At 40.6% G+C, this 17,132-nt stretch overlaps 1 protein-coding gene and 1 pseudogene across 15 annotated transcripts in view; one reads left to right on the top strand and one right to left on the bottom strand.

Moving 5' to 3' along the window:
• The window catches only part of ALG9 (ALG9 alpha-1,2-mannosyltransferase), a 112,213-nt gene that overhangs the window by 15,843 nt on the left and 79,238 nt on the right, over positions 1 to 17,132 (bottom strand). For 12 of the 15 annotated variants that reach the window (XM_077893467.1, XM_077893460.1, XM_077893462.1 and 9 more), the window contains one exon: positions 187 to 305. The exons of 1 other annotated variant lie outside the window; for it this stretch is intronic. In XM_077893467.1, coding sequence (XP_077749593.1) covers positions 187 to 305 — 119 coding nt within the window. Of the gene's footprint in view, positions 1 to 66; positions 306 to 17,132 lie in introns of those variants that run through there. 2 more of the 15 variants (XM_077893463.1, XM_077893458.1) reach the window with 1 other exon arrangement.
• On the top strand, positions 11,347 to 12,430 carry LOC144311593 (RWD domain-containing protein 1-like; annotated as a pseudogene).

Consider the following 17,132-nt stretch of genomic DNA (forward strand, 5'->3'; position numbering starts at 1 on the left):
GAACAGAGACATAGGCAAGACGAGAACGTGAAGGACTCTGACCAGCCCAAAGCACCCAGATTCCAGTCTCTGTGTCAGACAGCTTTTATTACAAATGTTACAAATGATGACTTGGAGGGAGTCCCATCAGTGCAATCACTAGTTAACAGGATGACCGTCCTTTGGGGCCACAGGCGTGTTGCTAACCTCCGCTTTTCTTCCTGATTTGCTTTGCTTTCCGGGGTTTGAGGATGGTGTAGTTCGCATACACTGTATATTGATCTGACAGGAAGGGGACATAGAATGCCCGCAGTAACTTTGAAGATCTGAGAAACAAGAAAGAAAGAAAAAAAGAAAAAAGACGAGTCAGAAGTTTGTCATTTGAGAGAATTTTCAACAATGTTGAAAATGATAAAATGAAGTTACCTTAGTGCAGTGGTGAGGATCTTACTCTAAACATTTAGCACAGAAAAATCTCTCATTTAACTACTAAATCATGAAGACAGATTTAATCGAGACCAAGTACCTTGCTACCAACACTGAAAAGATGGCATCCCTAATAAGCCACAGTGTTTCCTTCAGAATAGCTACAGGCCTTCACTTTGCACAGAATATGCCATAGATAAGTTCCAGGTCAATCAAAGGACTGCTATTACTGGAATAAACTCTTAACACCCAAGTGGTTTCTGCATCTAAGAGACTGTAGAGATGCCAAACGCTCCAATGATCCTGATTCCAGTTCTTAGTTTCCTAGGAGAGGTAAAGAAAACTATGTCCTGGGCTTTCTGTGCACATGCTCACTCCAGCAGTGCCTAATCAGAGAGAGAGAGAGAGAGAGAGAGAGAGAGTATACACACAAGCTCATGGGTCCGTGGCAGGTGGTAATATACCAACTTGTTACTAAAATATACAAAGAGCAGAAAGCAGAACTTCTCATGAGTTTCTCAATGTGAAAAATCCCTCACATTTATTGAGTACTCAGTATTAGACAAGCACTAGAAAAAGTGCTTGCACTTCTAAAGATATTATTTAATTCACTCAATAACCCCATGAGGAAAGTGCTATTATCTCTACTTTAGAGATGGGCAACTGAGGCCTACACAAAGTAACCTGGTCAGGGTCACACAGTAAGTGATAGATGATAGAGCCCTCATTCAAATCCAGATTTCATTCCAGATTCTGCACTTGATAACCTGCATTATGGTTTATCCTACATTCCAGAAACAGGCTAACCAAATTCATCACTTCCTAGAAAATGTGGCAGTGATAGTTTGGAATTCTATATGAAGTATTACTTCTTGACTATGCGTTCTGAGTCTAAAAATCAGAAGTTGGCCCAGTTACTGCCACCCTAAATGAGGTAGCTGGAGAGTGTTCTGCTGCCAGTCCTCTTCCAGACTCTAAACTTGTAAATGTCATGTCAACGTGGCATTTGTACTGGCAGCCTACCCCTGGGTTTGGCAGACTCCCGCAATGCCTGCACACAATGATATCGTGCTTGGCATACACACCTCTTAGATTCTCCCCAAATGGGACGCTGGCAGTGCTCTGTGCTCAACAGAGATGCACTTTCCTTCAACAGCTAACAGCTCAAGGGCTTTGATAGAAAAGAGGCTTAGAAGAGAGACAAATGAGATAAAGCAGGCCTGCTAACAAAATGAACATGAGGAGGAAGCACCTACCTCAGTAAAAAAGAAGTTAGTTTATCCTTTCTGTCCATGCCACAAAGATAAGGGGAAGGTCAGAACAGAAAACTGTAAGCCAGAGCAAACTCCTGCAAGCTTCAGTGTAGTAAAGAGAGGCTAAGACTAATTAAGAGTCATTTCCATTGCAGCAGGCTCTGCCATCAAAACTCTGTTAGCATGGTCAGTACATATTTCTGGTCAGCTCAATTCTTCAGACAGCTCCAATAGAACATTTTAGGCCTGCTGGGCCCAATGTGAGTTTTTCCACTCTCTCTTTTTTGAACAATTCCTTACTATTTGGGAAGGCTGTTATTTCATAATTTTTTTTAGAGTCTTCTAAGAACAAAGAAAAATTGTACTTATTTTTTAGAATAAAGCTCATCTGGGATCCCTGGGTGGCTCAGCGGTTTGGCGCCTGCCTTTGGGCCAGGGCGCGATCCTGGGGTCCTGGGATCGAGTCTCGTGTCGGGCTCTTGGCATGGAGCCTGCTTCTCCCTCCTCCTGTGTTTCTGCCTCTCTCTCTCTCTCTCTCTCATGAATGAATGAATGAATGAATGAATGAATGAATAAATAAATAAATAAATAAATAAATAAATAAATAAATAAATAAATACTAAAAAAAAAAACCTCATCCTATCTTTACCATGTGGGTCCACTGCAACCTTTTTATAGTTTTTTTTTTTTTAATTTTTATTTATTTATGATAGTAACAGAGGGAGAGAGAGAGGCAGAGACACAGGCAGAGGGAGAAGCAGGCTCCATGCACCGAGAGCCCGACATGGGATTCGATCCGGGGTCTCCAGGATCGCGCCCTGGGCCAAAGGCAGGCGCCAAACCGCGGCGCCACCCAAGGATCCCACTGCAACCTTTTATAAATTTAAGTTATATTACAGAATTTTAGTGGTTTTATTTTTTTCTTCTGTATCTTGGATTATTTACAACTATGTTTTTTTTTTTTTTAATTTTATTTATTTATTTACGATAGTCACAGAGAGAGAGAGAGGCAGAGACACAGGCAGAGAGAGAAGCAGGCTCCATGCACCGGGAGCCCGACGTGGGATTCGATCCCGGGTCTCCAGGATCGCGCCCTGAGCCAAAGGCAGGCGCCAAACCGCTACGCCACCCAGGGATCCCCAACTATGTTTTTTTTAAAAACTAAAATAAGACAAAGGAAAAGAGAAGTCACCAAAAAGGATGATGCAAAAGTAATCACCATTATCCTGCAATTTTCTAATTGCGCTCCCCAAATTATTGTATCATCTTTCAATAAGGTTTAAAAGACCTGAGACACTATCTTCGCTGTCTGCTTTTAGCTTTCATTGAACACAGTTGAGAATCCTGGATTTTTTAATTTTCAGTCCATAATGGCAATGAGAAGAAAATGGATGGAAGGAGACATTTCACAATTATTAGATCAGAAGATGAGTGCAGGGCACCTGGGCGGCTCGGTTGATTGAGCGTCTGCCTTTGACTCAGGTCATGATCCTGGGGTCCTGGGATCAAGGCCTGCATCAAGCTCCCTGCTCAGCGGGGAGTCTGCAGTCCTCCCTCTGCCCTTCCCTCCACTTGTGCTCACTCTCTCTCTCTCTGAAATAAATAAATAAAATCTTATTAAAAAAAAAAAAAGAAGAGGATGATGAGTGCAGAAAGATACAGAGCAGAACCTCCAGTAAGAATGGTAACCCCAATCCTAAGTATAAGTTCAGTCTAAGCATCTTCAGATGACAGTATATTATACAGTATATACAGATGAATCCTCTCAAAAATTGATGAATGAGCAAGGTATTTCTCAGAACAAAAAGAATATAAGGTATTTTCACTGAGTCAGTCATCCCACAGGGAAGACTTCATCATTCAATGTTTTGCAACAAGAACCTGGACCATCCTTTACACTGAAAGGACATATGATCATATTCTTTCATCTTTTATGAGAGCTGTGGGCCAAATTTTATTTGATACAGTTCACAGTGGGCAAATGCTGAAGGCAGGTTAGTATTCAAGGATGACTAGGAGCAGTATATATGGGAAAGAAATTTAAAAATTCATGGATCTATCATCTTGGTTTATAAATCTAAGAATGAAAATGTCTGAATTATGGAGCTAAGAAGACAGTTATACTCTCTTCAACAAAATTATGAGCCATCAAAGGTTTCAAAAAATTTCTGGTTTTGCATTTTGATGATGCTAGTGGTAGAACAACTAGAAGTGATAAGCTAGAACCTCCTGGAGATATATTTAAAGTTTGGAACCAGTATTTTCAAGATGGGCCTATTCCAGGTCCATGCATGACAAGTGCATTCAGAGGTGTCCATTTCACTTGTCTATATATCTATGTATTTATTCTGAAGCAGAAGAATATGGAACAAAGATTTGAGGTCACTACATTTAAATTGTTAAGCTTTCAAATGAAGGTTTTGTTTCTGTTTTACTATCCTCTTACTCATATTTTTTAAGTTACTTATAAAATAACTAAAAAGAAAACTGTAAAAAATAAAAAGTGTCTATTGGGAAAGACAGCAAATGGCGGACTATTTTTCTTGGTATGCTGACAGATCATGCCCAGAAACTCTAGAAGAGATTCTGGGCCATACAGGGGACATCACGAAAAATACGGACTGCCCTGAGGTGGAAGAAGGGCTACTATGCCTTACTGTGGAAAGCAAAAGGCAGGCTGAGACAAAGATAAAAAATAAGGGAGACCAGGACAAAATACATGCAATACATAGGAGATTAGCAGTGAGAACATATGAAATATTCCTGCAATCAAGATGACAAATGACTCAGTAGGGAAAAATGACAAAGAATATGAATGGAGAAAAGAAACATAAATGGTCAATTAAACACAGGAAGCAATGTTCAATCTTACCAGTAAATCAGGGAAATGGAAATACAGATGTAATTTTTCAATAATCAGGTTTGCACAAGTTAAAAAGTCTGACAGTATCAAATAACCAAACACTGGCGAGGAATTAGGAAACAGATATTGCCAAAGTGGAAATCTGCACAGCCATTTAGAAAAGCAATTTTAACGGTGTTTGTTTGTTTAAGATTTATTTATTCATGAGAGACAGAGAGAGAGAGAGAGAGAGGCAGAGACACAGGCAGGGGAGAACCAGGCTCCATGCAGGGAGCCCAATGCGGGACTCGATCCTGGGACTCCAGGATCACGTCCTGGGCCGAAGACAGGCGCCAAACTGCTGAGCCACCCAGGGATCCCCATCTTTAACAGTGTTAAAGCAAAAACTATGCAGCCCCTATTATAAAGAATTTTTATTTTATACTCTACACCATACTGTTTTAACAAGCTACTCCGTTTTCCATTTGTACAATAGAAAATTTCAAACATATACAAAAGTAGGCAAACATACTACTTATAATAGTTTTTAAAAACCAGTAGATAAATTTTTAAATAAATGTCAAATCCTTAAATGAATAAAACCCTTATATGTTTACTATGTGTGGGGCTTTGTGTGCTGGCCCTGAGGCACAAAAATTTCTGTTCTCAAAGAGCTAATGATCTAGTTGGGAGAAACAATATAAATGATACATAACCACAACATAGCATTTACTAAATACTAAAAGCTGATACCAAAGTTCAAAGTGATACTATACACATTGAAAAGACAGGACAAACACTGAGGGTTGCACAGGTGTGGAAAAAGCATTTACTGTATCTTATTTCATTTTCTCCATCCAACATTCCAAGATAGACTCAACAGAGGCGACTTGCTCATTCATATAACCAGATCTACAGGATCTTAGGTTAAATGCTCTGTCCACAGCCTGAAAATGGCTTAAATAAAATCCAAACTCTTTCGCATGGGCTACAAAGCCCTAGGAGATCTAGCCCTTCCTTGCCTGGCCAACCTCACCTCGCACACTTGCCCACTACGCCAGCATCCTCTCAATCCCTCCCTACCCTACAGCCTTCGCATGCTTTCCTTCCTCTGCCTAAAACACTCTTCAAAGCCCAACTCATTTTTCATTCTTCATCTTAGAGGCAACCTTTGAGAGGTCTTGCAACATCCTAGGAAACCCTAAGCTTCCAGTTCTATCAGTTAATCTGAGTGTACCTTGTGTGTTGGTACACTCTTCACAATGTGTAACTTGTTGGTTACTTTGTTTATTGTCTGTTTTCACCCCTATTCCCAGTACCAGATTTCTGGGACCAAGTCTGTTTTGTTTACCAACAGCACGGTGTCTGGCACCCAATATGTGCTGAAAAGCAAAGGTTAGATGGAGGTTGAATGGAAGAATGGAAGGCAGGGAGGGAGCGAAGGAGAAGGAAAGACCACTGAAGAGAGTGAGGGACGGATTTTATACAAATGAGATCTGAGTTTAACTCAATCCAGTTCTTCCACCAGTGACTGAGCATCATGTCAAGCAATGATTTAAGTGCCAGAAAAATAATGGGGACAGAAGAGTCCCACTCTCAATGGGGAATTTAAAGTCCCATTGCAGGTGTAGCTTGTAACAGGCATCTTGCTAAGGACAAGCACAGGTCCAACTTGAATACATCAAGAGATCCAGGAAGCATCTTGATTCTGCCATGCTTCCTCCATGTACAGTCCCAAGAAATTCAGCATCAAATTCTATTATGTGTTCAGGAAACACGAGTCATTTCTAGTTAAGCCTGAATACAAAACTATATAAAAGGTGGGGACTCTACATAAGAGAAGCCTTATATAATCCATTTATCATCCGAGCTTGGTATTGGAACAATCTTATTAGAAAGTAAATCTTTTTCCTCTGCTCGTGGTCTTTAAGAGCATTATCTACCATTAACATCTAAAGCCACTAGGAATGCAAGCTGGTACAGCCACTCTGAAAAACAATGTGGAAGTTCCTCAAAGAGTTAAAAATAGAGCTACCCTATGACCCAGTAATTGCACTGCTGGGGATTCACCCCAAAGATACAGATGCAGTGAAACAGCAGGACACCTGCACCCCAGTGTTCATAGCAGCAATGTCCACAATAGCCAAACTGTGGAAGGAGCCTCGGTTTCCATCGACAGATGAATGGATAAAGAAGATGTGGTTTATGTATACAATGGAATATTACTCAGCCATTAGAAATGACAAATACCCACCATTTGCTTCAACATGGATGGAACTGGAGGGTATTATGCTGAGTGAAATAAGTCAATCGTAGAAGAACAAACATTATATGGTCTCATTCATTTGGGGAATATAAATAATAGTGAAAGGGAATAGAAGGGAAGGGAGAAGAAATGGGTAGGAAATATCAGAAAGGGAGACAGAACATGAAGACTCCTAATTCTGGGAAACGAACTAGGGGTGGTGGAAGGGAAGGAGGGCGGGGTGGGGGTGAATGGGTGATGGGCACTGAGCGGGGCAGTTGATGGGATGAACACTGGGTGTTATTTTGTATGTTGGCAAATTGAACACCAATAAAAGATAAATTTATTATTTAAAAAAAAAAGAAGCTGTGGTCCATGTATACAATGGAATATTACTCAGCCATTAGAAACAACAAATACCCATCATTTGCTTCAACGTGGATAGAACTGGAGGGTATTATGCTGAGTGAAGTAGAGAAGGACAATCATATGGTTTAACTCATACAGGGAATATAAGAAATAGTGAAAGCGTTTATAAGGGAAAGGAGGGAAAATGAGTGGGAAAAATTAGAGAGGGTGACAAAACATGAGAGACTCCTAACTCTGGGAAATGAACAAAGGGTAGTGGAAGGGGAGGTGGGCAGGGCAACTGGGTGATGGGCACTAAGGAGGGCACTTGATGGGATGAACACTGGTGTTATAGTATATGTTGGTGGAAGGAGGAAGGAAGGAAGGAAGGAAGGAAGGAAGGAAGGAAGGAAGGAAGGAAGGAAGGGAGGGAGGGAGGGAAGGAGGAAGGAAGGTCTAAAGCCAGTAATATCTTCTAGAAGATAGAAGGAAGGAAGGAAGGGAGGGAGGGAGGGAGGAAGGAAGGTCTAAAGCCAGTAATATCTTCTAGAAGATGAAGTGAGCAGTCAATATACACATACATGTACATCACTTATGAGTATATGGACTATTTTTTTTAACCCAAAAAAAAACAAGTTGGCTTGAATTCTTCACTTCTAACACAATAGCTGATGTTCTAAATTAATTTCTTTACCTTCAACAACTTTAACATGTTAAGCACGACTAGGGCTTTTTAAATTGCTCTGTTACTGGATAGAGTGACATCAAATTGGTTATTTGGCTTTGTGAAAGAAAAGAGCAGTGGAGCACTGGAGTAGCATAGACCTGGAAACACAGACCTAGAAACACAGAGCAGACTGAAATACAAATTGGAACCTAACTAATATCTATCAAAACTCACACAACAATGTCTGTAATAACGTGAAATGCCATAGCATTGCCCTAGGGAAGCACAGGAAGCATAATTTAGGGAGCCACATCACTCAGCATAATACCCCCCAGTTCTATCCACGTTGAAGCAAATGGTGGGTTCAACGTGGATAGAACTGGAGGGTATTATGCTGAGTGAAGTAAGTCAATCAGAGAAGGACAAACATTATATGGTTTCATTCATTCGAGGAATACAAAAAATAGTGAAAGGGATTAAAGGGAAAAGGAGAGAAAATGAGTGGGAAATATCAGAGAGGGAGACAGAACATGAAAGATTCCTAAATCTGGGAAATGAACAAGGGGTAGTGGAAGGGGAGGTGGGCAGGGTGGGGGGGTAGGTTGGGGTGACTGGGTGATGGGCACTGAGGGGGGGGCACTTGATGGGATGAGCACTGGGTGTTATGCTATATGTTGGCAAATCGAACCCCAATAAAAATATACAATAAAGTAAAATAAAAACTTGAAAAGGAAAAAAAAATTTAGGGAGCCACAAAATAAGTACCTCAATCATAGAAGTTGACTTTCCCTCCCAGTGAGAAAGTCACTTAAGCAATTCGAGGATGAAATCCACGTTGACAAAGCAATTGCCTGAATAGCATAATTAGCCACAGCTCAGAATGTTTTCTAATTCAATTAGCAGCCCTATTGATCAGGGCCGGGGGAGCATTCTGCTGTGATTTAAATCTGCCCTTGCTGGCGGTCACGGAAGACTGCCTGCCAGACCCCGAGGTCACCAGCTCAACAGGCACAAATGAAATGCTGGGTCAATTTTTCATGTTACAAAGAAAACATCCTAGTCCTCAGGTTTTCTATTTTTAGCTATCTATCCATCCATCCAAACATTAATAGCCCTGTGAACCTCTAGTCTAAACCCACTGCCAGTTCTTTCTTTTTAAAGCTGGTTTCCTCTCTCTCTCTCTCATGTAGTTCATAAACCAGCGAGATTGTCCACGGTCCGCCGCACAGAAATCTTCAGTTCCAAAGAGAATTTCAGAATCCTCTCAAGACTTAATCTTAGCCATCCTCAACCTACAGTCCCATATCAAGCAATTTAAGAACTGCTCAAAAAGCCGGGGCACATCAAAAATGTGACTGTGCTTTAATAATTTTTAACAGGAAATGGGGTGATAAATACTAATCTTCTGTAAGTAGTGCAGAGGGGACATTTCTCTCTTTTTCAAAGAAGAGAGGGGGACACAGGAGTTACATGCTGTATGTTATACCCCATGAGAGTGCCGGTCTCATGAAAGAACTTTGTCTAACTGCCATTATCTCCAGTTTTTAGGACAGTACCACATAAAGTGCCCAATAAATATCCTTCTGTGAAAGAATAAATCAGAACATCTAGTTTTACCTCCCTTGCTCCTAACAATATTCATCTTCTACAAGGAAAAGGAATTAGCAAAAATACTACAAAGCTCTTTTTTCTCTTCACTTACCGAACAGATCAGTCCTAAGGACATCAGATGGGTCCAAGCAAAGTTAAGAGTCTACAGCGTGTGATGGTGGCAGGGGGGAGTGTCCCACGGGATGTCACAGCACAAGTGACATGTGGAGAGCACCCAATATTGGTCAAGAAAATATTAATGCAGAAAGCCAAGTAACCTCTCCAGGTTTCAGTTTACATAAAATGTGCTGAAGCCTGATTACCTACGTGACCAGAATGACACTACTTCCAGCAGGGATGTCCAATAGACCCTTGACATTCATGAATACATTCCCAGTTTTGACTATTTGGTAGCCACCTCCAAAGATCCGTGTAATGGTCTGGAAGTTCGCTGAGGCACAAACTGTAATCACAGCACTACAAGACTGTGTACAGAGTGAATCATTTAACTGATCCATGGCCCTGGTCAATCACCTGACATAACACCATAACCTCTTGCCAGTAATCTTTAGCCAAAATTCAGAATGAGGGAATTGAGAAAGAACTGGTAGTAGGCCATCTTGTGACCTTCAGTCCCACCAGTGCTTGGCAAATGCACTTCACTAGTCTCTTTTCCACCTGATGGCTACTTAAATATGAAGGTATTACATGATCTAGCCACCATTCCTGCAGAGAAGACACTATAAACCGTGTTCAACCGTGTCTGTCTCTGCTTTTTGGACCTTTATTTGGACTATTTCTATGTGACAAATAGAAACACTGAAAACCACATCAGGTAGATGATTCTTGCAAGATTTACAGAGAAGAAATAAACAATGAGCATACTTTAAAATAACTCAAATCTTTTTTCTTTTTAGCTAAAAAAAACAATTTGTGATTTCTCTCAAATGTGTGGTTCACTGATGGTTTTGTTTCACCTGCTGTTGGTTAGAAACCTCATAACAGCCACACTCCTGTGGCTGGCTATAGGCTCAGAGTTCAGCTAGTGAAAAGGGACCTTCAGGCCACCTCCATGTGGGCCTCCTTTCTCCACATGGGCTTTGGATCTCCTTAAAGCCCAGTGCCTGCACCTAAGAAGGAGCATTCCAAGAGACACCACATTGAAGCCCATTGGCCACTCAACCATCTTTATCTTACTGAATAAGGGCATCAGAGACTTCCAAAGAAATCCTTATTTCACTTTTTTTTTTCTTTTTACTCTGGCATAAATCCAGCTTTAGGAATTTGAAATAATCACAAAACAAAACTACATGCCAATGTGACTAACAAACACAGATGCAAAACTCTCAACAAAATATTAGCAAATAGCATACACCCACCACGATCACATGGGACTTATTCCAGAGATGCAAAGATGTTTCAATATTCACAAATCAATCAACGTGGTATATCACATCACCGAAATGAAAAAAAATCACATGATTGTCTCTATAGATGCTTAAAAAGCATTTGACAAAAGTCACTATCCATTCATGATGAAAACTCCCAACAGGGATCCCTGGGTGGTGCAGCGGTTTGGCGCCTGCCTTTGGCCCAGGGCGCGATCCTGGAGACCCTGGATCGAATCCCACGTCAAGCTCCTGGTGCATGGAGCCTGCTGTGCCTGTGCCTCTGCCTCTCTCTCTCTCTATCTCTCTCTCTGAGCGTGACTATCATAAATAAATTTTAAAAAAATTTTTTTTAAAAAAAGAAAACTCCCAACAAAGTGGGTTTACCAGAACATACTTTGACACAATAAAGGCCATATATGAAAACCTCACAGTGAGGCAGAGGCCCATGTGGGGCTATTGCTCAGCAGGCCCAGGCCCAGGGCCTCAGAGCCGGGAATCTGCACCTGCACCAACCTAGCTACTGCCAGCTCTCCCGGTCCACCATGGTCCCCACTGCAGGGTCATTTGGGTGGCCAGGCAGTCCACATGCAGAAGTGAGGGCCACGATGACAGAGTATGGCAGGGAATAGCACAAGCTGGAAGCTCTGGAATCCATTTACCCTGACTCCTTCACAGGCAGATGTCTCTTAGCTACCCCTGTATAGCACCAGTGCAGTTCATAGTCTCTCTCACCAACAGTACAGATGTGTTGTGAGGATGTGAAGGGGACACCTGAAGAGGGGTTTGAGATGTTATTAACTGGTATTATCAGAAAATCCACCCAGTTTCACCATTACTCTGACATCTAAGGCTGGAGAAAAAGATGAAACTGTCCAGGCTACCCTCAAGTTTATATACAGTGAAAAATACATAGATGAAGCCCCTCTTTATGAATATTCTCCCAGGAAAATCGACAAGAGAATGAGGACTCAGATATATATATTTTTAAGATTTTATTTATTCATTCATGAGAGACACAGAGAGAGAGAGGCAGAGACACAGGCAGAGGGAGAAGCAAGCTCCATGCAGGGAGCCCGACGTGGGACTCCATCCCAAGTCTCCAGGATTACACCCTGGGCTGGAGGCAGCGCTAAACTGCTGAGCCACCCAGGCTGCCCAGACTCCGATATCTTTAAACTATTAGCATTATAGGCAGAAGAAAAATCTTGGCAATGGTAAGGATCTTCAGTGACAGTTGCGCAAGAAAAATGAAATGAGATAGATCAAATATAAACTAGAAGAGAAGAAAAGAAACAAAAAGAGAAAGAAGCAGAGGAAGCTAAAGAGCAATTATTTCCTGGCATTCCTGTTACAAACGAGAATTTAAGTTGGAAGGCCAAATTTGATGCAGAACTCTTGGAAATTAAAAAGAAATCAATGAAAGAAGAAGATTGAGTAAGAAAAAAAATTAAGTGGGAAACTACTATTTGAAATGGATCAAAATCTTGACACACTGGATATTCAGAGGATGCTGGAAACAATGTGGAGGTGGATGAATCTATGTTCCAGGAAATGGAGTACATGGAGCTAGAGGATGAGGAGGATGATCCAGACTATAATTCTGCTGACCCAGAGATTGACCTAAAGAACTATCCCCATTCGCAGGGAGGTGTGACTGCCATAGCATCTGTGGCTGTGCTGAGGTGTTGATATTTCTTTTCTCTGAGAAAAAATAATTTTCTGGAGAATATTCTTCTGATAGCTTTTTTTTTTAAGATTTATTTATTTATTCATGCAGAGAGAGCGAGAGAGAGGCAGAGACACAGGCAGAGGGAGAAGCAGGCTCCATGCTGGAAGCCCGATGTGGGACTTCATCCCGGGTCTCCAGGATCACACCCCGGGCTGCAGGCGGCGCTAACTGCTGCGCCACCAGGGCTACCCCTCTGATAGCTTTTGTCATTGAACTTTAATAAACTGATCTTAAGATTTTATTTATTCATGAGAGACAGACAGAGAGAGAGAGAGAGAGAGAGAGGCAGAGACACAGGCAGAGGGAGAAGCAGGCTCCATGCAGGGAGCCCAATGCGGGACTCAATCCCGGGACTCCAGGATCACACCTGGGCCAAAGGCAGGCACTAAACCACTGAGACACCCAGGGATCCCCTACTGATCTTAAAATTTCAAAAACAGAAAACTCTACAGCTAACATCACACTCCATGGTGAAAAACTGAGAGCTTTCCCTCTAAGATCAGAAGCAAGACAAGGATGTGCACTCTCATCATTTTTATTCAACATAGAACTGGAAGTCCTGGCCACAGCAATTAGACAAGAAAAAGGAATAATAAGCATCCAAATTGGTAAAGAAAAAGTAAAACTTTCATTATTTGTAGATGACATGATACTATATACAGGAAATCCTCAAGACTCCACCAAAAAACTTCTAGAGTAATTAACAAATCAGTACAGTGACAGGATACAAAATTAATACCCAGAAATTGACAGTATTTCTATGCACTACTAACGAAGTAGCAGAAAGAGAAACTGAGAAAACAGCATTTACATTTGCATCAAAAATAATAAAATAGGGGATCCCTGGGTGGCTTAGTGGTTTGGCGCCTGCCTTAGGCCCATGGAGTGATCCTGGGGTCCTGGGATCGAGTCCCATGTCAGGCTCCCTGCATGGAGCCTGCTTCTCCCTCTGCCTGTGTCTCTGCTTCTCTCTCTCTCTATGTCTCATGAATAAATAAATAAAATCTTAAAAAAAAAAAAGTAATGAAATACCTAGGAATAAACTTAATCAAGGAGATGAAAGACTTGTACTCTGAAAACTATAAAACAGTGATCAAAGAAACTGAAGATGACACAAACAAATGGAAAGATAGTATTAATTCTGGCATAGACTATCAGAATTTCCATATTACCCAAAGCAATTTACATATTTAATGCAATCCCTATTAAAATACCAACAGTATTTTTCACAGAATTATTGCAAATAATCCTAAAATTTGAATGGAACCACAAAAGACCCAAAGTAGTCAAAGCAATCTTGAGAAAGAAAAACAAAGGTGGAGGTATCACAGTTCCAGATTTCAAGATATACTACAAGGCTGTAGTAATCAAAACAGTATTGCACTGGCACAAAAACAGACCCGGAGATCAAGAGAACAGAGAGCCTAGAAATAAACCCACACCTATATGGTCTATTAATCTTCAACAAAGGATGCAAGAATATACAATGGGAAAATGACAGTCTCTTCAACAAATGGTCATGAGAAAACTGGACAGCTACACGCAAAAAGAGGAAGTGAGATCACTTTCTTACACCATGCACAAAAATAAAACTCAAAATGGATTAAAGACTTAAATCTGAGGGGCGCCTGGGTGGCTCAGTCGGTTAAGCATTTGACTTTTGATTTTGGCTCAGATCATGATTTCAGGGTCCTAAGATGGAGCCCTGCATTGGGCTCCCCACTGAGCAGGGAGTCTATAGGAAATTCTCTACCTCTGCCCCTTCCCCTGGCTCATGCTCTCTCTCCCCTTCTCTCCCTCAGATAATAAATACATAAATCTTTAAAAAAAAATCTAAATCTGAGACCTGAAACCATAAAAATCCTAGAAGAGAACACAGGCAGTAATTTCTCTGACATCGCTATAGCAACATTTTTCTAGATATGTCTCCTCAGGCAAGGGAAACAAAAACAAAAATAAACTACTGGGAATACATTAAAATAAAAAGCTTTTGCAAGGTAAGGAAGTCATCAATAAAACGAAAAGGCAACCTACTGAATGGGAGAAGATAGTTGCAAATGATATATTTGATAAGGAGTTAATATCCAAAATACATTTTTAAAAACTCATACAACTCTACATCATAAAACCAATTAAAAAATGGGCACAGGATCTGAGTAGACATTTTCCAAAGATGACACACAGATGGCCAACAGACACATGAAAAGATCCTTAACATCACTCATCATCAGGGAAATGAAAATCAAAACCACAAAAGGTATCACCTCACACCTGTCAGAATGGCTAAAGTCAACAACACAAGGAATAACAAGTGTTGGCGAGGATGTGGAGAAAAAAGAGCCTTTGTGCACCACTAGTGGGATTGTAAACTAGTACAACCACAGTGTGGAAGTTCCTCAAAAAATAAAAATATCATATGATCCAGTCATTCCACTACTGGGTATTTACTAAAAGAAAAAGAAAACACTGGGTAGCCCGGGTGGCTCAGCGGTTTAGTGCTGCCTTCGGTCTGGGGCGTGGTCCTGGAGACCCAGGATTGAGTCCCACATCCAGCTCCCTGCATGGAGCCAGCTTCTCCCTCTGCCTGTGTCTCTGCTTCTCTCTCTCTCTCTCTCTCTCTCTCTCATGAATAAATAAATAAAATCTTTAAAAAAATGAAAACACTAATTTGAAAAGATAAATGCACTCCTATGTTTACTGCAGCATTATTTACAATAGCCAAGATATGGAAGCAGCCCAAGTGTCTATTGATAGATGACTGGGTAAAGAAGATGTGGTGTATATATACAATGGAATATTAGCCATAAAAATGAATCTTGCCATTTTCAACAACATGGATGGAACTAGAGAGTATAATGCTAAGTGAAATAATCAGAGAAAGACAAATACCTTATGATTTCATTCATATGTGGAATTTAAGAAACAAATGAACAAAGGAAAAGAGAGAGAGAACCCAAAATACAGACTCTCAACTATAGAGAACAAATCGATGGTTACCAGAGGGAAAGGGGGAGGGGGATGAGTGAAACAGATGAAAGGGGATTAAGAGTGCACTTACGATGAGCACTCAATAATGTATAGAATTATTATTAGTTTTAATAAAACTAAACTAAAAAAAAAGACATGGTATACATACATAATGGAATACATTACAGAGCCACAAAAAGGGATGAGACTATGCAATTTGAGACAACATGGATAGATCAAGAGGGTATTATGCTAACTAATAAGTCAGAGTGAGAAAAACAACATATGGTTTCATTCATATGTGGAATCTAAAAAATAAAACAAATGTTTAAACAAAAAGTAGAATCAGACCTATAAAGAACAAACTGATGAATGCCAGAGGGGAGATGGGCAAAATGAATGAAAGGGTGGGAGATACAGGATTCTAGTTATGGGATAAATAAGTCACAGGAATAAAAGGCAGGGCATAAGGAATATTGTCAATGATATTGTATCAGTGATGTATGGTGACAGATGGTAGATATACTTGTGGTCAAAGTAGCATGTATAAACTTGTGGAAACACTATGTTTTATACCTGAAACTAATGTAACATTGTGTGTCAACTATACTCAAATTTAAAAAAAGAACATGAAATACATCCAATAATTGTTGAATATTTTCTGAGACCTTAGTATGTGCTAGGTATTGTAGGGGTTTCTAACTCTCAAGGAACTTAGAATCAAGACTTTTGATGATGCCTGCTGCTTGGTCTAAGCTAGCTAAAAGCAGTGGCAGTCCTAAAAGACTGTATACACTTTTCAAACCTGAGAATCTCTATAACACAGACTCCGAGCATAGACAGTCTGTACACAGTCTTCTTCTATAGAACTAATTTCTAGGGCAGCTCAGGTGGCTGGCTCTGCACCGTCTTCAGCCCAGGGCCTGATCCTGGAGACCCAGGATCGAGTCCTGTGTCGGGCTCCTTGCATGGAGCCTGCTTCTCCCTCTGCCTATGTCTCTGCCTCTCTCTCTCTCTCTCTCTCTCTCTCTGTGTGTGTCTCTCATGAATAAATACATAAAAATCTTTAAAAAAAAAAACTAATTTCTAAACAACGGGAAACACTATCTGAACTTCAGAAAAACAAAACAAAAGGTTTGTTGTTCTTAAAATATCAGCAGATCTCAATGATTAAGCAGTTGAAGACTGCAATGAGCAAAATGCCAATGTGTTTTGAAATGAAATCTAGCCTGAGTTAGCTCTTCCAGATGAAAGGTCTCAGCAAAGTATCTGTGAGATTTAAAAAAAAAGAAAGAAAGAAAGAAAGACCAAGAACTGATAAAGAAACAGAAAGTAGTGAGAATGATGAGCTGTAAAGAATTACAATCTCTTGTAATTCTCTTCTTCCTCCCAATTTCTCAGTATTCTTGGCACAGATGAAGGAGCTGGACATACCACCATGATTGACGTGTAGGGAAAAGACAAGAGCACTTCAATTACTGATTAGGAATGAGAACTAATTCTACTCAAAGGACATGAACCCCACCTGAAACATGTCAAACTGTTGGCCTGCAACCAAATACTGCCATAAGGTATAGTCTCCCTTTTCCACCTGGGTAGCAAAAAGCTGCAGATGAACAGCCTGCTGGACTATTTTGTGCACCATATGTCTCTTCTACAAGAAATCTCCTTTAAAAAGTAAAATTTCAAAAATTA

The sequence above is a fragment of the Canis aureus genome, chromosome 3, assembly GCF_053574225.1.
Source record: "Canis aureus isolate CA01 chromosome 3, VMU_Caureus_v.1.0, whole genome shotgun sequence".
Classification (NCBI taxonomy): Eukaryota; Metazoa; Chordata; class Mammalia; order Carnivora; family Canidae; genus Canis; species Canis aureus.